Source organism: Littorina saxatilis, linkage group LG12, assembly GCF_037325665.1.
Source record: "Littorina saxatilis isolate snail1 linkage group LG12, US_GU_Lsax_2.0, whole genome shotgun sequence".
NCBI lineage: Eukaryota > Metazoa > Mollusca > Gastropoda > Littorinimorpha > Littorinidae > Littorina > Littorina saxatilis.
This window is the reverse complement of record NC_090256.1, coordinates 10,046,423-10,071,185: the sequence shown is the minus strand read 5'-3', so window position 1 is coordinate 10,071,185 and position 24,763 is coordinate 10,046,423. Positions and strand designations below refer to the sequence as shown.

The following is a 24,763-nucleotide window of genomic DNA, read 5'->3' as shown; positions in this document are numbered from 1 at the left end:
TGCTGCTGCTTCTGATCTTTGTTCTTCTTCTTCTTCTCTAACGGAAATATTTCCAGACGAACAACAGAAAAAAAGGGTTTTGCGGATCTCAAATCAGTCTTGTTTCATACAAAGTTCTCATGGAAATTATGCAAACATACTTGTTGAATTTGTTTAAATGCGCAAGAAAAACAACTGCGCACCACTTACTGAACCGTTTTTGGTCAGAATATTGTTACCTTTGCTGTCAACAGATAAGCGAGTAAAGAAAACGGTTCCGCACAGCTGTCGTAGCTGATAAGGCAGTCGATCTACAATCCTAAGATTAAAGCGTTTCAACGGTTCTCTTTTCGTAGAGTTCAAGATAAGCACAGCGTTTTGTCAGTCAAGTTCTGTTTGGATAAAAGATGAACGCGTTTTTGATTTCACTGGTAAGATTTGTTACGTTTAATCAAGTTTTGACTAAATGTTTTAACATAGAGGGGGAATCGAGACGAGGGTCGTGGTGTTTGTTTGTTTGTGTGTGTGTGTGTGTGTGTGTGTGTGTGTGTGTGTGTGTGTGTGTGTGTGTGTGTGTGTGTCTGTGTGTCTGTGTCTGTGTCTGTGTCTCTGTGTGTGTGTGTAGAGCGATTCAGAGTAAACTACTGGACCGATCTTCATGACATTTTACATGAGAGTTTCTTGGAATGATATCCCCAGACCTTTTCTTTCATTTTTTCGATAAATGTCTTTGATGACGTCATATCCGGCATTTTGTGAAAGTTGAAGCGGCACTGTCACACCCTCATTTGTCAATGATATTGTTTAAAATTTTGGTCAAGCAATCTTCGACAAAGGCCGGACTTTGGTATTGCATTTCAGCGTGGAGGCTTACAAATTAATTATGACTTTGTTCATTAAAAAATCTGAAAATTGTAATTAAAATTATTTTTTATAAAACGATCCAAAACAATTTCATCGTATTGTTCATTATTTTCTGATCCCAAAAATATATATAAATATGTTATATCTGGATTAACAACAAGCTCTGAAAATAAAATATCTGAACATTATCATTAAAATTAAATTTCCGAAATCGATTTAAAAACGTTTTATCTTATTCCCTGTTGGTTCCTGATTCCAAAAACATATAGCTATGATATGTTTGAATTTAAAATAAGCTCAGAAAGTTAAAAAGAATAGAGATACGGAAAAGCGTGCTATCCTGCTCAGCGCAACCACTACCGCGCTATTCTGGTTTGTCAATATCACTGCCTTTGCCACGAGCGGTGGGCTGACGATGCTACGAGTATAGGGTCTTGCTGAAAAAATGCAGTGCGTTCAGTTTCATTCTGTGAGTTCGACAGCTTGACTAAATGTTGTATTTTCGCGCTGACTGACCCAGTGATTGAATTAATGCATGGATCATGCTTTCCTTAATTTCTTCCATCCCGCCACTCAGTTATCCCAAGCCTCCATCCAATCTTACTTCAATGTGCTCAACATAAATGTTATGAGTGATGACAACATAACACGTACATGTGATGTGACGTCATAAAGCGTCACATATCATGGGCGTTTTGTGCGGGTTTAACGTTTTTGGAAGTCTGTATCATTCAGGACGGGGATATAGCTCAGTTGGTAGCGCGCTGGATTTGTATTCAGTTGGCCGCTGTCAGCGCGAGTTCGATCCCAGGTTCGGCGGAAATTTATTTCACAGAGTCAACTTTGTGTGCAGACTCTCTTCGGTGTCCGAACCACCCCCCGTGTATACTACATTGGGTGTGCACGTTAAAGATCCCACGATTGACAAAAGGGTCTTTCCTGGCAAAATTGCTTAGGCACAGTTAATAATTGTCTACCATACCCGTGTGACTTGGAATAAGGCCGTGAAAGGTAAATATGCGCCGACATGGCTGCAATCTACTGGCCGTATAAAATTTCATCTCACACGGCATCACTGCAGAGCGCCTAGAACTGTACCCACGGAATATGCGCGATATAAGCCTCATTGATTGATTGATTGATTGATAAAGTGATACTACAGCGAAACGTTCCCAAATTCAGAATTTCAAAAAAATGGTAGGTTATTAGCACGTTTTAATTCATGACAAAACAACACATTACATGCAGTCACTGCACTTTGACCCTGCGGTTTATTAAGTGAACAGAGGGTATAGGTATGTGAGCAATTAGAACTGTTTCATGATCTTTGTTGTCGTACAACATTATGACGTATATGTGCTATGTATGGATATGTACCGGTGCTGTGAAACAGATCGACATTTGGCTTGATGATTTAGTAGTGTATGACGTGACATTGCAGGCGAATGACGCCATCATACTGATACACTAATCCTGACGCTAGTTGGTATAATGTATTGTGCGTGGACAGTGTGTGCCTGTGTGGCGAAAGAGGGTAGCTCTCTGCTGAGGATCAGTGTTGTACGTGCCATGTCCTATACTGGAAATGGTGCATGATGACGCAATAGTTATGATGTGGTCTGGTTATCCTGACGTTAGTTGGTATGACGCGCAGGACTTGTGTGTGGGCGCGTGTCTGTGTTGTCGGACTGTGCGCACAATGAGTGTTCTGTGATGACCTATGATGTACAACATAAAGTTTGAATTATGACGTCATAAGTATGACGCTGTTTGGCTGTGACGTGCAGGTGCTGTGTGTGGGCGTGTGTCTGTGTTGTGAGAAAGGGTCGGACTGCGCGGACAACGAGTGCTGTGTAATAACTGATCATGGGTCTCAAGTCTGCCAGCCTTTCATCCGCGAGGGAGATGGTAAGTCAACAGTCATGGTGTCAGTGTGTTTCTTTGTGAGAAAGATTCCTTTGTTCATTTGGTACTCAGTTTCTCTGGTTCTGAGCATGCAGAGACACAACCACAGGCACTGTCAGACCGACAGTCAGGATAATACAGACAGACAAACAGACAGACAGATTGACAGACAGATAGACAGACAGACACGAAAGGACAGATACGCACACATTCACACGCACGCACACACACGCGCGCACACACACACACACGCGCGCACACACACACACACATACATACATACATGATAAACACACTGACACATACACATACACACATACACACACATACACGCACACACACACACACACACACACACACACACACACACACACACACACACACACACACACACAGCAACCCTATTTTGGATACAATCACAGTTTGTCAGAAGACAACTTTAGCCGATCATTCTATGCACACTTTTATTATAATAAATACAAGTTTTTACTGAACTTTTTCCTTGTGTTTGCAGAATGTCACATGCTGAGTGGAAGAAATCCTTTCGAAAAGCCTGACTTCCCAGTGACGGAGTGTATCTGCGCGATGGGCACTCAGTGTGTTCCTGACAACCCAAACAAACTTGGTTCCACTGGTGAGAAAAAAAAGTGAAAAGCAGAAAGACAGGGAGACAGACAGACAAACACACAGACCAATAGACCTACGCACGCACGCATAGACGCTCTTAAACGGTCCGAAAGACAGTCACACACACACGCACACGCACACGCACACACACATATAAACACACACATCCACACACACGTGCGCGCACACGCATGCCCCCCCCCCTCCCCCACACACACATATACAAACACACACAGACACACACACTTACAAGCACACACACACACACACACACACACACACACACACACACACACACATTTAATTTGATCCTCTATGTTCCTTTACTTCCCAAGAAAGTAGCCAAAATTCATTAACGGTCTGTTCTTACTTCTGTGTGAGATAATTTAGAACGCTAAGAATTACGTTAGTAAGATTTTTGATATAAGAGCACATCCGCGTTCAAAGTGTCAAACTTTAAATCTTATTTTTCCAATCAGAGAACAAAATATGTTGTTGGGTTTTTTTTGGCATCGAACCGGAATGGGTAAAAGTAACTGTAAAATGAGGGTAGTTTTGAAGTCAAAATTAGCGCACGATCAAACGCAAATAGAAACTATAAGCTTTTGGTTTGCGAAATAAATGGAAGAAGGAAAGTATACAAGAGAGTTAAAATTAATACGACAATAGAGTGGGTGTTTTGTTGTTCTTCAAAATAGCTCACAATAAGAAAGATGATAGTGACCAAACTATGATGTTAGGGATTATGCGCCTTTGTTTATTTTCTGTTTCTGTCCCCAGCACTCCTTAAACTTGCAGAAAAGTTAATGCTTAAAGAAGTTTATTCAATTTGCTCTGTTTATCTTTTCCCCACTTACTCTTTTCCAGTGCAAGCTGTTGTTCAAGTTTCTCTCCCTCCGTCTGTCCGTCTGTCTGTCTGTCGGTCTGTCTGTCTGTCTGTCTGTCGGTCTGTGTGTCGGTCGGTCTATCTGTCGGTCTATCGGTCTGTATGTCTGTCTGTCTGTCTGTCGGTCTATCGGTCTGTCTGTCTGTCTGTCTGTCTGTCGGTCTGTCTGTCAGTCTATCGGTCTGTCTGTCTGTCGGTCTGTCGGTCGGTCTGTCTGTCGGTCTATCGGTCTGTCTGTCTGTCTGTCTGTCTGTCGGTCTATCGGTCTGTATGTCTGTCTGTCTGTCGGTCTGTCTGTCTGTCTGTCTGTCTGTCTGTCTGTCTGTCGGTCTATCTGTCTGTCTGTCTGTCTGTCTGTCTATCTGTCTGTCTGTCTGTCTGTCTGTCGGTCTATCTGTCGGTCTATCGGTCTGTCTGTCTGTCTGTCGGTCGGTCGGTCTGTCTGTCGGTCTGTCGGTCTGTCTGTCTGTCTGTCTGTCTGTCTGTTTGTCTGTCGTTCTATCTGTCTGTCTGTCTGTCGGTCTGTCGGTCGGTCTGTCTGTCGGTCTATCGGTCTGTCTGTCTGTCGGTCTGTCTGTCTGTCTGTCTGTCGGTCTGTCTGTCGGTCGGTCTGTCTGTCTGTTGGTCTGTCTGTCTTTCGGTTTGACCGTCCGACGTCTCTCTCTCTCTCATTTATAGCTCCCCCCACCCAAACACCCATGTTTTTTTCTTCATTTTTTTCTTATTATTATTTTGCCTCTGTCTGTTTGCCTGTCTCTGTATCTCTGTATGCCCCCCCCCCCTTCCCCCCAATTGCAAACCTTTTCTCAATTTGTCCCCTACTCTAGCGACACATTCTTTTCTTCCGCTGCACCCATCCTTCCTATTATTGTAATGCCATTGTCAGCCTCCTCCCCTCACCCCCTCCAATCTTTTCACGTGTCTGTCTGTTCATATATTTTAGAACGCGATCGTCTTTTGTTCTAGGGTTTTTCTATAATCACTTCTTTATATTTATTCAATGTGTGTTTTCTTTCCATTTTCTGTTTTTGTCATATCCAGGAAAATGTCAACTCCTTCTTTTGAGCTGAGAGTTTACAATTTCAAGGAAATTCCTTGTGGAATGCTGCCATATCAGCGAAAGTGCATCGCACAGACAAGTCACAAAAATGATTCAAAAGAATACAAATAAAAGCCAATGACAAGTGCTGTTATATGCCATTTCTTTCTTATTGTTGTTGCACAAACCAGAAAATGTTAGTGTGTGTGTGTGTGTGTGCGTGTGTGTGTGTGTGTGTGTGTGTGTGTGTGTGTGTGTGTGTGTGTGTAACAGCATGTGTGTGTGTGTGTGTGTTTGTATGTCTTTGTGTGTGTGTGTGTGTGTGTGTGTGTGCGTGTGTATGTGTGTGTGTATGTGTGTATGTGTGTGTGTGTATGTGTGTCTGTCTGTCTGTGTGTGTGTGAGTGTTTCTGTCTGTGTGTGTGTGTGTGTGTGTGTGTGTGTGTATGTGTGTGTGTGTGTGTGTGTGTGTGTCGTGTGTGTGTGTGTGTGTGTGTGTGTGTCGTGTGTGCCCTGTGTGTGTGTGTGTGTGTGTGTGTGTGTGTGTGTGTGTGTGTGTGTGTGTGTGTGTGTGTGTGTGTGTGTCGTGTGTGTGTGTGCCGTGTGTGTGTGTGTGTGTGTGTGTGAGGGAATAGGATCCTCTATTTAGCTGTTTATGCATCTTCGTTGTCTTTGGCCTGGGATTTTCTCTGTAACGACAAATCACAAAGTTATTAATTTTCCACTCACGATGTAATCATTTCAGCCAGTTTGTTCTTTATCGCCTCAAGGCTAAGTGATTCGATCATCTGTATGATTCAATATCTCTCACGAATAAAAATGAGTGGATTCTCAAAGACAGAGAAGGGCTTAAAAATATCTTCACATTATTTGATGCGTTCTAGATAGCTAATCATCTCAGAAACCGTTAAAGATACAATTGTTAGAGTTCAAACACCACAACTCCAATGCGTGCAAGACAAAGTGATAGGAAACATAAATGAATATTTGATAATCGAAGCAATGAAAACCACACATTTCTTATAACCATCATCGAAGACACTAGCAAGTGCATGGAAGGCCGCTTGTGCGTAAACAAATACGCTGACACAAAATGACGAATTTCTGGTGACTTTCCTTCGGTGAGGGTAGCGGAGTGGGGAACATAAGACAGAAGACATACGATTTTATTTCAACCACGTGCATAACACAGGAATATATCTTGGTTTGAGTTCATTCAATACACAGTACATTCAAACACAAACATGCGGAAAGATACAAACGCGCACGACATTCATTCCCTTTAAAAGATAATACATAATACAGTCATAGCCAGTGAATTTCTATTTCTTGGATTATGAAATTCAATGTTTCTCCCTCATCGGAATTTAGTTTATTAGTACGCATTTGTTTGCTCTTTACATTTAGTCAAGTTTGTGTGTGTGTGTGTGTGTGTCTGTGTGTGTGTGTCTGTGTGTGTGTGTAGAGCGATTCAGACTAAACTACTAGACCGATCTTTATGAAATTTTACATGAGAGTTCTTGGGAATGATATCCCCGGATATGTTTTTCATTTTTTTGATAAATACCTTTGATGACGTCATATCCGGATTTTTGTAAAAGTTGAGGCAGCACTGTCACACCCTCATTTTTCAATCAAATTAATTGAAATTTTGGCAAAGCAATCTTCGACGAAGGCGGGACTTTGGTATTGCATTGCAGATTGGTGGCTTAAAAACTAATGAATGAGTTTGGTCATTAAAAATCGGAAACTTGTAATTAAAATTACTTTTTTTATTAAACGATCCAAAAATAATTTCATCCTATTGTTCGTTATTTTTCTATTCCAAAAACATATACATATGTTTATTTGGATTACAAACAAGCTCTGAAAATTAAAAATATGAACATTATGATTAAAATTAATTTTCCAGAAATAGATTTAAAAACAATTTCATCTTATTCCTTGCCGGTTTCTCATTCAAAAAACATATAGCTATGATATGTTTGGATTAAAAACAAACTCAGTAAGCTAAAAAGAATAGATACAGAAAAGCGTGTTATCCTGCTCAGCGCGACCACTACCGCACTATTCTGGCTCGTCGATTTCACTGCCTTTGCCACGAGCGGTGGACTGACGAAACTACGAGTATGCGGTATTGGTGAAAAAAGCAGTGCGTTCAGTTTCATTCTGTGAGTTCGACAGCTTGACTAAATGTTGTTATTTCGCCTTACGCGGAGGGGGAATCGAGACGAGGGTCGTGGTGCATGTGTGTGTGTGGGTGTGGGTGTGTGTGTGTGTGTGTGTCTGTGCGTGCGTGTGTGCAGAGCGATTCAGAATAAACTAGTGAAAGTTTTGACTAAATGTTTTAACATAGAGGGGGAATCGAGACGAGGGTCGTGGTGTATGTGTGTGTGTGTGTGTGTGTGTGTGTGTGTGTGTGTGTGTGTGTGTGTGTGTGTGTGTGTGTGTGTGTGTGTGTGTGTGTGTGTGTGTATGTGTGTGTTTTCCTGAAATAAATTATTTGCCTTGCCTTGCCTTAAAGAAAAAATTCAGCAAACTGAAAGAAATCGCCCAGAACAGAAGCTAATACAAAGAAACATTTTCAAGGCAAACACGCGCAGATCCCCCCCCCCCCCCCCCCTCCCCCCCCCCCTTCCCCCCCCCCCCCCCCTTCACACGTACATGGTGTCATTCAACCGTCAGACTTCCCTGCTGGATGCCTTACTACAGCGACAGGAATCGAACTGGCTTGCTCTGCATGCGGCCACTTTCCATCACACTTCCTGCCACGAAACTCGCCCCAGCCAAGACTTGACGGACCATAGATCTACTCAGTCGACACTGATCGGGGTTGGAGAAGGAGATTGAGGTAGGGATGCAACTGCTCTCTTCTACGTTTGAGGACACGTGTACCACTGCAGAGATGTCGTTTGGTGGGGACAGTCGGTAAAAAGTAAAAAAAAAAAAAAAGGTTACTTTTCGCCACAGTTTTTGCCGTCATTTCGACTGCATTGCCGAACTTTGTTTACACTGGGGGAATATCAATCAATCAATCAATGAGGCTTATATCGCGCATATTCCGTGGGTACAGTTCTAGGCGCTGTGCAGTGATGCCGTGTGAGATGAAATTTTATACGGCCAGTAGATTGCAGCCATGTCGGCGCATATTTACCTTTCACGGCCTTATTCCAAGTCACACGGGTATGGTAGACAATTATTAATTGTGCCTAAGCAATTTTGCCAGGAAAGACCCTTTTGTCAATCGTGGGATCTTTAACGTGCACACCCAATGTAGTATACACGGGGGGTGGTTCGGACACCGAAGAGAGTCTGCACACAAAGTTGACTCTGTGAAATAAATTTCCGCCGAACCTGGGATCGAACTCGCGCTGACAGCGGCCAACTGAATACAAATCCAGCGCGCTACCAAAAGGTGGCTATTCCAAAGATAAACATTGCCAACAGTCAAACTAGACAAATAAAAGCACCGAAATATCATAGTTGTAGAGAAAAACAACAAATGCAGGGATGGCCAAATCGTCCGCCCGATCGCGAGGGGCGAGTACAAAATCCGCCTGGCTATTAGAAACCGCCTTGCTACTCGCCCGGCTGACAGTGAAAACTCTGGTCAAATGCAACACTTGTGGTTGTAACATCGAGTTTCAAAGCCATAAACACTGCAGATGCAGCAACGTTGATATGTACCGGGCTAGCGACATTTCTGGCGGGCTAGTGACTTTCCTAAAGTTACTCGCCCGGCTGGCGAGTTACAATTTTGAGATTTGGCCATCCAATGGTAATGGAATCTGGAACCGGTAGCTCAGATCGGGTTGACCTTTCCGTTTCCTTTATTTCCATGTTCGTGCTAGGGGAACAGAAAGGTGACACCGAGGACCGCAGAAGATTAACATTGCCGTGAGTGTTATGGTCATCTCGGGCAAATTTGTCAAAGAAAATAAATCCCAGCAATATCTCTGCTCCAAAGATCGCGGAGGCCATTCTACAAGTGCCTGGCCCGCACAGAAACTCGTAACTGATTACTGTGACAAGTCAAGTTTAACAAATAAAAGTATTGACATATTTCGTTTTCATTTTCATTTTCATTACTTTATTTTCCCGTTGCTGGGAAATTCGGGTCGCTTCCTCCCAATGGAAAGCTAGCAGCAACTGAGTCGCGCTACCCTGTTGTCAGCGTGTGTAGGTGTAATCAGCCACCTGCACTTATGGAAGAATGACCGAGGTATTTCACGTGCCACAGTGGTGACACGGGAGTAGAACAGGGAAACCGTCTCAGAGTCTGCACGTAAAGTTGACCCGTGTCCGTCCCGGCCAGGATTCGAACCTGTCACCGGCGGATCACAAGTCCCAGTGCTCTACCAACTGAGCCACCGGGTCCCCATATCATAGTTGTACAGAGAAACTGACCTCTCCGCATCCGTTATTTCCATGTTTCAATCAGTAAAAGAACGAACATTTCTGATTAACGCCATTCCTGTTATGGAGGGTGTCCTAGCTACACTTGGTGCTGAAACTTCCAGGATCTGTGATTCAACACATTTCTTCCAGATTACTATACAACCATAGCAGGTCTGACAATCAATAGCATGAACATGGACCTGCATCTCTTGTTCTTATGAATCTGCTTTAGGGGATTTTTTTTCAGACTAAGATAACACTTTTATAAAATGTTGCCCTATATTAGCGCGAACGAAGTAAACGGCAACCAACCCCTACTTTTTTCAACTTCAAATCGGTATCACGTACACAGGGCCGGATATGTGTGTGTGTGTGTGGGGGGGGGGGGGGGGTCCCTGGGTTCCGGACCCCCCCCCCCCCCCCCCGGCCATCCGATGTACCTCTCAGAGAAAAGAACAAAAATATATGTGGACTTTTTAAGCTCTTTCCCCAACTCCCTTAGTTTATTTGGTCTTCTAAAACTATTTCAAATTATGAACAACATCAAGTCGACAACGGCCTGCCCTCCCCGTTATAAGTCCATCACCATAGGCCACAAGTCAAGTCACACGCTACACTATCACTAGTATTAACAAGGAACTTAGTCGATAAATATCGACAGGGGGCGGACAAATGGTTTACATGTGAAATGTGTGTATATGGGTGTGGTTCTGAAACAAACAAACCATGTGAACCCCCCCATCCCACCGCTCGCGGGCTGAACGACTGACGTCACATGTCGCTTCGGTCTTTTCCTGAGAAGAACACCGCGTGTACATAATACACAATTCGATCGCGTAGCATTGCCAATGCACATTTTCGCAACGAAAACCGTGCTACTGTTTCTTGTGTGTTAAATCTGAAAGCAATATAAGTGAACGAACAATTGAAAACTGATATCACGTTACTAAACTCCCAAAAGTAATAAATTACTTCTGACTGCGGTACACAATACGGCAGTCACCTCTGCGAATGCTGTCGAAGAATCTAACCGAAAGTAAACATTCTGGGAATCTACGCGCATCGGCCTTGACGCAAGTTCAATACTTAGCCAATGAGCGTGCCGCGGCGAAGTTGGCCGCTGTAAGTCTCGCAGCGCTGGCTGGCTGAGCGAGTTGCGTGTCCATCCTTTTTTGGTCCAAGCCGCACCGTAGACCAAATTAGTAGGTGCTTGATTTTGGTATTTTGATTTTACATAACATTAAACCTTTCTTGGGGTTCATGGTCATGGCAACAGCCATAATAATATTATATCATGTATAATATTACATTTCAGCATATTTGAATTACATGTCATCATACCAAACTGTCATACATTTTTATTCCTACATCATTCTGATTGATCACAACCAAACCTACTATCAGTGGACACATCCAAATGTAAGCGCCTGTTCTTGACAACTTTTAATCGATCTAAAAATAGCAACTTGCTGGGCCCTCTGCCGCCAACAGACACTGTTTGGCCTGTAGGTAAAATGTACAATGTATTTTCTGATTTGTGCACAAAAGCTTTATTTCTTTTTTCTTTTTTTTAACATAACAATGTTTAATGTCACTGTATGTTTAAAAGACCATGGTCATATTTGTAAAAAAAATGTTAAATTAGAAAATAAATAACATTTTGGTTCATGATTTTTCCTACACCTGTGCTAAAAATAAGAAATAAAAATGTCGGGTATATAAGTCTCTCAAATACAGCTAGGTATGAATGGCTCGGTTTGAGTTTGTTGCAGTTGACCCTGCACAATGCGACATATCATGTTTTTGTTGAACAATTTTGACGTCACCCCTCCCATAGGGTGACGTATTTCACAACTTCCTGTGTTACACAAACTCTGTGATGACCAATTTTGACGTCACCCCTCCCATAGGGTGACGGATTTCACAACTTTCTACAGATGAACAATGTTGCCTTCACCCCTCCCATAGGGTGACGGATGTCACAACTTCCTGTGTACACAAACTGATGACGTATTTCACAACAAAATGGCGCTGCCCATGGTCAACCTCTAAACTATCCGTATAGAATGGGGGCGTCCTCGCCCCCATAATAGTATCAGAGAACCGATTGCAACAAGATATCATCTGCGCTATCGGGGAACCGATGTTTCGGAAAGGGACTGTACTGCACACTGTGAGATCATTGAGTGCTCGCCCCTATACCTTTCCCACTTCCGCGTGTTATGTTACTGTTGAAAATATGTGTAGTTTTGATTCCCAGTTGCAAGGAAAGACCAAAAAATGACCTCACAAATGCAAAATTTTCTCGGCTTCTGGGACGCTTTGCCCCCCCCCCCCCCCCCCCAGCGGGGCGTTGCCCCTGCACCCCTGCCTTCAGTTGGAACCCCCCCCCCCCCCCTCAAAGGAACTTGGTCCGGCCCTGGTACATACATATCTTAGGGCCTTTCTGTCTGCTGACGGCGACTGTCGCGGTCAGGACATCAAAAGGGCGTACAGCAGATATTGCGGAGAGGAGGCTCAGCCTTGTACATCCAGTTCCAGACTTCCGATGGGTGCGATGTGTGTGCTGCATCTGGAACTCATTTATTCAAAAAACATACTTCTGAACGCTCATACACACACATAGACACACAAAGACAGACAGACAGACAGACAGACACACACACACACACACACACACACACACACACACACACACACACACACACGCTCGCACACACACACACACACACACACACACACTCAAGGTCCCCCTTTCCCAAAACGACTGGTTTCACGTGCATAATTATGAATCCAGCGCCTGTGTCAGCTTACGGCGACCGTGGCGGGGAGGACAGCAGAAGGGCGTACAACCAGCGGATGTCGCGTAGAGGTGCTCCACACACTGTGAGTCCAGGGCCATGCCTTTCAGCGCTCGCTCGGCACGACGCTGCCAGGCTGGCCTGCTGGGCTGCTGCTCTGCCTGTCTTTCTTTCTCCTATTAGCGTTTACTGACGCCGCCACTCTCTCCCTCTGTCTCAACCTTTTCCGCCTTCAGAGCACAGTCTTGTCACTTTTTCTCGCTTTTCTCTCTATTAGCGCCTTACCCCTTTCCTCTTCTCCCACGACTCTCCCCCACCTCCCTTCTCTCCCCTCCCCCCGCCCCCCACCCCAACCCCCGCCCGACAATCCTTCGCCAGGCGCTAGGCATGTTCCTCTTCTCCCCCTTCTCCTCCACCAATAATCCCTCTCATTCTAGGTTTTCTAACTGCCCCCTTCCTCGATATCTTAACCATTTTTGCCTCCGTCCTCGGACTCTGAGTTTTCTGCCAGCCTCTGAACTGCCATCTTCAGTTTGTTCCTGCAGCCTCGGCTTCTTGATTGTGGGGTATGGATACTGACATTTTAATTCTAAATCAGCAAAAAGAAATGTAGCTATCTCTGATTTAAGGAGTTTTTTTCGATTGTTTTATCTTGTGTGTTTTTTATTCTGTGGAGAAAGGAAAGTTGTTCAAGTATGCAATTTATTGCCTGTCACTTGTCTAAGGCTGAAGTCTGGTCATCTTCCGTGTGAGGAAACTGCATGAAACCTCGCTTGACTTAATTATACAGCTAGGTTTAAGGACATTGTTTTATGGATTTTTTTTGTTAAGATGTGGTTTTTTTAGGTTTTTTTTTATGAGATACTGTACGAATGTGAAAGGTATTCCTTTCGGGAAAAAAAAGACACAAAATGAATTATACTACAATACTGCAGGATAGACGGAATAATCATCATGCTGTAATATTTGAAATCGTTTAGGTTAACGCTTAAATTATATTACATTTCTTTTAATTTAAGCAAAGAAGAGACTTAGCGTTTATAGATAGTTCTGCAGTGAACGACAGCTAACTTGAGCAGTTATATCGTGTAGTTTCAAAGCGACTTTCTCGGGCTCTTTTCCACTAGTTCAAATTTAGGTATTTGGAAATACATGTGGTCGTTCCAAAGCAAAATACGTCGTTTCTAGATCTGCTTCACACCAAACTTTTCGCAGACAATGCCGCTCAAAGGACATGTGTGACTCGACCACATGACGTATGTGGACTGTATCTAAGGACATTTGTGGCTGGATTTGAGGACATTTGTGGCTGGATTTGAGGACATTTGTGGCTGGACTTGATGATATTTGTAGCGGACTTTAAGGACAAATGTGGTTGGCCTTATAACCTCAAGTATGTGTGGATTTTAAAGACATTTCGTCGAGTGTGTGTGTGTGTGTGTGTGTGTGTGTGTGTGTGTGTGTACGTGCGTGTACGTGTGTGTGTGTGTGTGTGTGTGTGTCTGTGTGTATATGCGTGTGTGTGTGTGTGTGACTGTGTGTGCGTGTATGTGTGTGTGTGTGTGTGTGTGTGTGTGTGTGTGTGTGTGTGTGTGTGTGTATGTATGTATGTATATATATGTGGGCGTGTGTGTGTGTGTGTGTGTGTGTGTGTGTATGTGTATGTGTGTGTGTGTGCGTGTGTGCGCGCGTGTGTGTGTTTGCGTGTGCGTGTGCGTGTGTTTACTCTTTTTTTTCCATTGTTTCAAAGCACTTATCTGTGGATATTTTCGTACTCAAGTTCAACTTTTGGATCTTTTTCTTTATTTAGTTTTTAATGTTTCCTTATTTGTATAAGATGTATGCTACCTTTGGAACTGCCACTCACACATTTTTTTCTGGATCCTCGTAAAGTTAGATCTCGGACATCCAATTGCAACATTTAACGACACTTCCTTCTTAAAAAAAGATAAAAAGAGACCCGTCGTCAAACTTGTTGTGCCTTTTTTTTCCGGACAGAAATATCATTTAATCCGGGGCACATCATCATAGCACTTTTTTTAATCTGAAAAAAAAGGTTTTAACAAATGAAAAAAAAACATGTAGGAACAATATTTCCGCGTACCAATTATAGAAAGGGTAATTAAAAGTATGTTGTGTTTATCGGAACCGTTACTAGGGAAGTGGATGGTTTTTTTTAACATTTTTTGTTTCACATTTCAAGACACAGTCCTCAATGTAAAATACTTCGGCTCGCTATTTCAGACCCGACCAGGCGCTTACGTGAGATAAGATCATCCGTCCACCTGAAAACAACAAAAAGTAACATTGTCACTGCTCCTGGTGCAGAGTGGGAATTTCTGTAATCAATTCATTTCGCACATTGTCACCAGCACATTGTCACCAGCACATTGTCACCAGCACATTGTCACCAGCACATTGTCACCAGCACTAAAAATCCCTACCCTGCACACACACACACACACACACGCACAAACACACACACACACACACACACACACACACACACACACAACCTCTTGATGTTTGGTAAGTATCCAAGTGTAGGGATGGGTTTTTGTTGTGTAAAAACCTGGAATGATCTGACATGGTGAGCCTAGTCGTTAATACGTGAAGACTATACATGTTATTATTTTTATTTTATTTTATTTATTTATTATTATGGTGAGCTTATATAGCGCGAACCACAATTAACTGTGCTCTCCGCGCTTTACATATTAATTTCTGCCGTGTGAAATGGAATTTTTTTACAGACAGACAGACAAACAAACATTTTTTACACACAATATATAACGCATTCACATCGACCAGCAAACCTCAAGCCTGTTAGGCGAGCATTCACCTTTCGCGGCCTTTATTCCAAGTCACACGGGTATTTGATGGACATTTTTATCTATGCCTATTCAATTTTGCCAGGAAAGACCCTTTTGTCAATCGATCGTGGGATCTTTAACGTGCACACCCCAATATAGTGTACACGAAGGGACCTCGGTTTTTCGTCTCATACGAAAGACTAGCACTTGAACCCACCATCTAGGTTAGGAAAGGGGGGAGAAAATAGCGGCCTGACCCAGGGTCGAACACGCAACCTCTCGATTCCGAGCGCAAACTGTGCGTTACCACTCGGCCACCCAGTCTTCAATGTGTCTATGACGGGTGTGTTTCCAGGACAGATTTATTGAATAGACCAGGTAATTTTCGCGATGGTTGATTGGTCATGTTTCCTTTAAACCACAATTCAAATTCAGCCTGACGATAACAGCATAGGGACTCATGTAATTGTTACTGATTCGGGGTAAACAGCTGTTGTCCTTAATTCAGCGGCAAGCAACTCCAGTGAAAAAGTAGAGTTTGAAGGACGGGTTGTTGTTACTTCACATTACAGGGGCAACAACCTCGGAATTTCCGGAAGAAAATAAAGCATTGTTTGTGAATCGTCTAACAACTGTGGTTTTCACTTTCTTCGGTTGTATCGCTTCCATCTGTTTCCTTTTTGCCATTACTTTCACTGTTAACCGAGTGCGGTTACCGCGTAAGCGAGGACACTTGTTGACTTTTCTTTCGGCTCAGTTTATCCGACTGGTAACACAACATAGACCGTTGCAAAGAAAGAAGGACGCTCAACCCGTGATGTTGAACTTCAGCGTTGTAACTTCAAATCTCAGAATCCAGTGATATTATTGAGTGAAAATTGAATTTTATCAATGCAAAGAATGCACGATGCTGGTAAAATTAACTGACAGAATGAGCTTTTACACTGTGCATAATTTGGTAAAATTAACTGACAGAATGAGCTTTTACACTGTGCATAATTTGGTAAAATTAACTGACAGAATGAGCTTTTACACTGTGCATAATTTGGTAAAATTAACTGACAGAATGAGCTTTTACACTGTGCATAATTTGGTAAAATTAATTGACAGAATGAGCTTTTACACTATGCATAATTTGGTAATTGGGTCGAAGCAAAAAGCCTACTTTCGGCCGCCCTAATTGTCTTTATTTGCTTGTCCCCTTTGTCTCAAAATGGCCGCGCCGATGTTTTCTTTCGAAAGGCCATGTAAATAAACGCATATATAATACACAGTTCATCCCGTAACTCGAATGGTAATTCAAACGACTTGTTACGCTTCAAAGAACAAGTTAGACAAATTCAGAGGCTTAGGCCAAAAAAAAAAATAGGTGTGGTTACGGTAACATAGCCAAAAAAAATAGGGTAGGTAGGTAGGCAATCACTTTTTTTTTTTTTTTAACTTTTTTTTCTAATGTGTACAAATTAAACCTACTTGACAGGGAAATAAGTGTGCGACACGGGCGCTTTCGCTTTCATTGCGTTTTTTGTACTCGGTTTTTTTTTTTTTTTTTTTTTTTTTTTTGACAAATGTAATAAAAAGTTATAGGATCGGCCCCTAAAAATAGGGTAGGTCGGGTTACCGTAACCACACCTATTTTTTTTTTAGGCCTTAGATTGTTGCAGAAACTATCCAACACTAAAGTTCAATATAACCAATGGTGTAACTGACATATATGTCAATCTGCGGAATGAATTCAGAAGAAAAAATACCCAACAAAATACACTCGGCACAAGACAACTAAGTCGTTGATATTTGGTATGTATCTAAAGGGATGAATGACTTTCTCCTACGTAAAACCCAGGACAGATCTGTGTTGCAGTACGGAAAGGTCAGCACTGTAATCAAGTCAAGACAAGTCAAGTCAAATTTTATTTCAAGAAACCCCATGAAAAAAATTTAAAAAATAAAAAATAAAAAAACATACAAGAACAATAAAGAGAGGAATGCAGGTTGTTCCATCAATACATACACATAAACTCGTTCCGTTGAAAAAATAAAAAAATAAAATAACTCGTTTTACAATGTGGAAATCAAATCTCCAAAATAATCGTTCTCGTTTTATGGCTGAGTTCATTCCTACGTAACATTACGTGGGAATAAAGAACCCTACAATCAGCTGTCTAAATCATTATTCCCCCCCCCCCCCCCCCTATCAACACCTGTTTAACATTCTTATGAAATACCTTCGAAATCGAACAACTCTTCGTGCGAAGAGGCTCAGTCGACCGACTGAAATCATGTTGATGAAACCCGATTTCGTCGTTTCACTCGTTTAACTGCGGTTGACCAACTGTATTGCTAGCCCATGAAACCGGCCCCCGAATCTACAGAAGGGCGGATCAACAGTGCGTGAGTTCAGCTGTCTATCCCCAACAAACAGTAGAGGTCTGCTTCATGTGTTACTTATCCCTATACACAAAGTGTTTTTTTCTACTGTACTCATATTGAAGATTTGCTGTCAGACAGCCTGAAAATTAAATGTTTGAGAGCCCCCAGTCTGTTGGTTTAAACGAATTTTTTTTCAAAATACATGACATAAAATGATTGACAGTAATAATAATAATAATGCATACTACCGGCCCCCGTAGCGCAGTGGTTAGCGCATCGGGCTGTGGGCCGGGAGGTCGTGGGTTCGAATCCCATCAGGGTCATGTGGGTTTTTCGGGCTACGGTCGGCTCCTACCCAGAGTGGAAGTGCTATGGTTCCCAAGGGAAGGCTGGAATCACACAGCCGAGTGTCATTCACTTAACGAATGCGACTTTGAGGGTGCTCAGGTTCTGTTTACCTGACCAACACCGCAGGTGCGGCAGTTCTCGGGCCTGGTTGACACCAGGATATATTATGACAGCAAGCGTAGAGTGCTGCCCTGTCACGTAGTCTCAAACCAAAATTGGAAATCCATAGCATCATCATTATAATCATCCTCATCTCATTAATCATCCAAAATTATAAATTGTCCTTGCTCTTGTGGCCCTTCATGCCCGGAGCTCTCATGGTGACCTTGGTCTCAGTGTTCCTGTTCCATCCTTCCCTGAATAGTACTTCTGCTGTCAGTCTTCAACGTGTGACGTTCTGGGGGGTCGACGGAGGGACGTGGTGGCGGTCTGCTCTCTGGAGGGGACCCTCACTCAGTCTGGCTCCGCGACTTAGCAGTCAATGTCGTTAGTAGGAGGCTGCGTCCGTTAGCTCGGGACAGACCCACTACTGAACACCGTCGAAGTGACTCAGCAGAAGTGCAGTGTCATCTTCCGAGGGTAGCCTACCGCAACGACCCGACATCCCTCCCTGGAGCGTCTGTAAAATCGACAAGTCTGGCAGCGGAACGAAATTCAGATGTGGATGGAGCAGCGAGTGCAGGGACGGGGCGGCGTGAGAGCACACCGGGACAAGGAACAGGTGTAAGGGGAAAAAAAAAAAATAATAATAATGCATACTATTTCTAGTTTTGACTAAATGTTTTAACATAGAGGGGGAATCGAAACGAGGGTCCGTGGTGTATGTGTGTGTGTGTGTGTGTGTATGTGTGTATGTGTGTGTGTGCGTGCGTGCGTGCGTGCGTGAGTGTAGAGCGATTCAGACCAAACTACTGGACCGATCTTTATGAAATTTTACATGAGAGTTCCTGGGATTGATATCCCCGAACGTTTTTTTCTTTTTTTCGATAAATGTCTTTGATGACGTCATATCCGGCTTTTCGTGAAAGTTGAGGCGGCACTGTCACGCTCTCATTTTTCAACCAAATTGGTTGAAATTTTGTTCAAGTAGTCTTCGACGAAGCCCGGACTTCGGTATTGCATTTTAGCGTGGTGGCTTAAAAATTAATTAATGACTTTGGTCATTAAAAATCTAAAAATTGTAAAAAAAAAAAAAAATTATAAAACGATCCAAATTTACGTTTATCTTATTCTCCATCATTTTTTGATTCCAAAAACATATAAGTATGTTATATTTGGATTAAAAACAAGCTCTGAAAATTAAAAATATAAAAATTATTACAAAATTAAATTTTCGAAATCAATTTAAAAACACTTTCATCTTATTCCTTGTCGGTTCCTGATTCCAAAAACATATAGATATGATATGTTTGGATTAAAAACACGCTCGGAAAGTTAAATCGAAGAGAGGTACAGAAAAGCGTGCTATCCTTCTCAGCGCAACTACTACCCCGCTCTTCTTGTCAATTTCACTGCCTTCGCCATGAGCGGTGGACTGACGATGCTACGAGTATACGGTCTTGCTGAAAACTTGCATTGCGTTCAGTTTCATTCTGTGAGTTCGACAGCTACTTGACTAAATGTTGTATTTTCGCCTTACGCGATTTGTTTTTCTTGTGTGTGTGTGTGTGTGTGTGTGTGTGTGTGTGTGTGTGTGTGTGTGTGTGTGTGTGTGTGTGTGTGTGTGTGTGTGTGTGTGTGTGTGTGTGTGTGTGTGTGTGTGTGTGTGTGTGTGTGTGTGTGTGTGTGTGTGTGTGTGTGGCTTGGAGCAAACCTTCTTCGTAGGTCTTTTCTTTTCTCAGTCAAATGTGTACATTTTCAAATCTGACCAGATCTGAAACGGTGGGCTGAACTGAGTACACGGGGACGAGTCTGTGTGTTTTTCAACAGTCTGGACCTGGCCTCTTCCGCAACGCTATTGCTAACGTCAGCATTCCAGGTTGAGCTTCCTATCTTGGTTTGAAGCACCATACTGTAGAGTAAAAAAAACAAAAAACAAAAACAACCTCTGCGGTGACAATTTAGAGCATTAAGAGCCGTCAGCTTTTGAAAGACGAAAAACCTCTTGAGTTATGTGAGCCAGAGGAATCAACCACAGATAAGAAATTAGATTCATGTGTTGCCCGAAGCTCAAGGCAAGCGACGTGATGCAGTTTCTGTTGACTTCGTTCAGCTTTGTACATAATCTAAAAAGTCTGCATGCTTTGATGCCTTTTATGGGAACAGAAAAACAAGGTGAGTTTAAGGAACGTTGACTTATGGACAATACAAAATATGCAAATTACGTCGACCTAGTGGTCTTTTTACTGGGCGGACATGAAAGCAATAATGAGACAGTCAAAGAAAAAAGATAAAGAACTTATCTCAGAAATGCGCGGACTTTTTCGATATCAAGATGACAGGAGTTGTATTCAGCAGTCTATGTGTTATCAATGTATTCATTAGAGCGTTACATCGCGGAAAATACAAATGATACAATTCCGATTAAGATGTGAATCAAGAATAACAAAAAAATCAATCAGTACTTTGAATTATGAGCACGTTTAGAACTAGTCTTTTGAACAATGTGTTTTGAATCAAAGTGGTAGTTCTCTTGCTTTGCTTGGCAGAGAAAACTATTCCAAGGACGGAGTATCGGTGTTTATCGTCTCTTTTTTTCTTCTCTTTCTTCTATCCTTTCTTTATCATTTTTAAAAATTAATTTTGTTTTGATTATTTGTCTATCCAATTTGTTTACGTATGTTTTTATGTATTTCTTTAGTTCTTTCGTTATTTATGTATCATTTATTCATTCATTAATGCCCTTTCTATCCGTATTTTTGTTTGTTTATAGAACGCTTCCATTAAACAAAGAGGTCATATATCATTCCTGCACGTACATACATCCACGCTCTATCCAATGAAACTCGCAGAGGTTCGACTGGTTCTGCTTGACTGGACACAGTAAAGCTCCCACATTGTGTGTGTTTCGGTGTGGTAATCCATCATTGTGTTGCTTGAATTGTCGAAAAGGACAGTTGCAGATCTTGAATTTGTGTGTGACAGCGACAGAAAGACGACTCGACGTTGAAGACCTCCTTATTTGAAGTTTTCGTGTTCTCTGCAAGTGGGAAGAGTTCTGGATTAACAATACTTTGTTACAACAACAAAGGGGAATCTCTCTATAGGAAGGAACCGTTCTAGGCTGACATGACAGTTGCAATTCTGAACTGTGTTCGCGTGACAGTGAGAACAAAAATACAATTTAATTTAGAATTTGAACACTTTTTTCGTGCTTGCTTGATTTCAATGGGAACGAGTTCTGGAAGACTTTGACTGTTGCATTCACGACGTGAATCTTGCTGTGGAATATTCGAAGCTGACACGATTGTCGCAGATGCTGAACTGTGTTTCAAAACTTTACAGCGACCGAAGGACGGTTTTGCTACAATCAAAACAGCTTGAACAATCTTTCGTTCAACATTTATACTTTGATTAGTACCACTCGTGGTTAACAGGACATTCGCTGTGTTCACATGACAACTACAGAAAAACCATTTCACTGGAAGGTCTCAACAACTTTGACTGATAATCTTGTTGTGCTCACTTTGAATGAAAAGTTCTGGATTAACAAGTCTTTGGTACTGAGTTACATCAATAAAATGAATTTCTCCATTGGATCTTTCTAGGCTGACAGAACAGGCGCAGATTCTGAAATATGTTCAAGTGATTCCACTTGGAGGGTCTCAAAATGTGTATAATCTGTCGTGCTTGCGGCTGTGAATCGTGAGGGTTCTGGATTAAAAAAGAAAACGTACATTTTACAGCACCGAAGTGAAAGTCTCCATTCAATCATTCTTGCCTACCAGACACAGGGATGTCGTTTCGCGTCGGCAGGCTGCAAAACACTTACACTTATTTCAACTCTCCGGCAACTTGGAAGTAATTTCGGCAAAGCTGCAGATTTGTGTTTGTTTGTTTTTGTTTTGTGCACTGTGGAGAAATACTCACACCAAGGATTGCCTGAAAAGTTCCAAAACTGCCACCAAAAAAATCGGCCATTCTGTCAAATTTTCGGAAAAAAATATCCTCGAAGAACATCCCTGTGGGCAGCAGATGGGAGCTGGAGAACAAACATTTTGTCAAGACAATTGGAGTAAAAGTGGGTCCTGCGGCTGTCGTAATATTCGTTGCTGACACGTGAACTGGAGACTCGTAAAAGGCTTCGTCAGTCTGGTTACAGAAACACTGTGAACCGCCCCTTCTACTGATATATTCCCTGCTGGTACGTTGAACAAGAGAACTGCAGACTCGTTAAAATTGTTCGTAAAGGCAGCTACAGAAACACAAACAGTGTCTGTTATCGTTAGGATACTCCTATACTCGCAGCTTTAGAAAGGAGCTGGAAAAGCAGGATTATAACAGACACGGACAAACAAGGCGAACCTCGCCACCTTCACCCTGTGTGGCACCTTTTAATTCTTGGACACGTTTATTTCAAATTTTGTTCGGAGCATGCTTACACACACACAATGCATTGACATGTTGTTGTTTTTTCTGTCTGAGAGTGATACACTAATTACAGAATAAACATAACAACAAGGAATTCGCAACCTGAACTTTCGACTCTGGTGTTTAGACGTGGAAGGCCAGGGACATTATTTTCATTGAAAAAAATATCACACGAATATTTTCACACGCTAGCAGTGACCCTATAAGTAATTTTCTGCTGTCGATGCAATGACTTATAGTCATGCACTAAGACACAACTTCGTTCTCAAAAGTTTGTCATTTCCTCGGAATACATTTTTAACGAATGACAGAACTTTTAGGTAATGTCATTTATCGCATCTTGACGCATGTTCTCGTAGTTTTCTTCGCCTTTTGACGTTGCAGCTTTCATTCTGAGCGGAGGAGATCAGGAAAAGACATCTCGATTTGTGTATTTGTTGTCGTATGTCGTTAACTCATGTGAAACTTGACTATTCTATTGCAATCGTGATTTACGATCCGTCATGTGTGAATCGAAGGGAGATCACAGGAACAAGACATTCTTTTTCACTTTGCTTTGACGAACAGTGGTGAACCAGAGTCTCCGGAATTAATGCAAAGTTGGGTCAGTGACACGACACCATACTCATTTGGCCTACTCAGCGAGATATCACACAAAGCATTTGGCAATAAGAAAATAAACGTTGTCGACGAACACTGCAACTTTGACTCAACTTACATGCTATTTGTCTGTTCAGATCTGTGCACGCTCTGCCATGTGTGAGACAAAAGGAGGTCACAAGAGTGAAGCCGCGAAATTATTGTTCAGGTTGTTCTGATGAACTGTGTATAACAACTATGTCGGAGGGAAAAGAGCCGGTTGGCTCAGTGATGGCAAAGGGAACGGAAAAGACTGCCCAGGATACATCAGTAACTGAAATGACGTACATTGATAGCTTGCAGACACCGTTCAGGAGCACTGGAGGGGAATGTAATTCAAGTCTACCTCTTCCTGAAGGTGAGTGATTGCTTTTTGTGTGTGTCGTCATTGTTTGTGACGTCATTGTTTGTTGGTTGGTTTTGCAGGGATACAGACTTCAAAAACTCTGCACCGCTCCACACAATGAGGGCTGGAAAACTGAAAGCTTATTAAATACATTTTATGAAACACAATAAAAAGTTCAAAACCAGCCAGAATGTCTCATCTCTATTAAAATACAAAATGTTCGCACCGAAGGGCTTCTTCAAGGCGTCATAGACCAAGCGTCTACCCAGCAAACATTGCACCCTCGGATCGCATGCGTAAAACACTCGAGTATACACACACATCTCAACGTGTTATGATGCGTACCCTGTCGTCTTTTTCACGTCACTGGTACATGGTTGCTGTGCCACTGTTCTTTGTTAGTGTTATATGGGAATGCGTTCATTTTGTTTTTATTGTATTCTTCGATCATTATCATATTCATTTCAGGCTAAATTCCGTTGCTCGTTGTTGATAAAGTTCACGTCTTTAGCTGGCGTGCTATCTGTCTTTGTGAGTTGTGCGGAACCTCTTTTCAGGCTGTGAAGTTTGTAGTAATGTTTATTTTCAGACGAGCATTTTTGAGTCACTTGAGAAAAAGTGACTCTATGTAATCGGTCAGTGTTAGTCTGTCCGGCCGGCCGTCCGGCCGGCCGTCCGGCCGGCCGTCCGTAGACACCACCTTAACGTTGGACTTTTCTCGGAAACTATCAAAGCGATCGGGCTCATATTTTGTTTAGTCGTGACCTCCAATGACCTCTACACTTTAACGATGGTTTCGTTGACCTTTGACCTTTTTCAAGGTCACAGGTCAGCGTCAAAGGAAAAATTAGACATTTTATATCTTTGACAAAGTTCATCGGATGTGATTGAAACTTTGTAGGATTATTCTTTACATCAAAGTATTTACATCTGTAGCCTTTTACGAACGTTATCAGAAAAACAAGGGAGATAACTAGCCTCATCTGTTCGGCAACACACAACTTAACGTTGGGCTTTTCTCGGAAACTATAAAAGTGACCGGGCTCAAATTTTATGTGAACGTGACTCATTGTGTTGTGAATAGCAATTTCTTCCTGTCCATCTGATGCCTCATATAATATTCAGAACTGCGAAAGTGACTCGATCGAGTGTTTGCTCTTCTTGTTGTTTATGTTTTTTTGCTCACTGTCCGTATGATAAACTTGCTACCTAGCTACA

At 42.3% G+C, this 24,763-nt stretch overlaps 1 protein-coding gene and 1 long non-coding RNA gene across 2 annotated transcripts in view; both read left to right on the top strand.

Annotated features, from left to right (window-relative positions):
- Positions 1 to 259: 259 nt before the first annotated feature.
- Positions 260 to 5,454, top strand: LOC138983271 (toxin MIT1-like). The gene is made up of 4 exons (XM_070356700.1): positions 260 to 410; positions 2,631 to 2,751; positions 3,263 to 3,382; positions 5,303 to 5,454. Exons 1-4 carry the CDS (start codon positions 387 to 389, stop codon positions 5,329 to 5,331), a joined length of 294 nt encoding a protein of 97 aa, XP_070212801.1. The 5' UTR covers positions 260 to 386; the 3' UTR covers positions 5,332 to 5,454.
- A 2,871-nt stretch (positions 5,455 to 8,325) lies between these two features.
- The window catches only part of LOC138981220 (uncharacterized), a 357,841-nt gene continuing 341,403 nt past the window's right edge, over positions 8,326 to 24,763 (top strand). Inside the window, exon 1 of the long non-coding RNA XR_011460588.1 lies at positions 8,326 to 8,474. This is a non-coding gene — a long non-coding RNA (uncharacterized lncRNA). The remainder of the gene's footprint in view (positions 8,475 to 24,763) is intronic.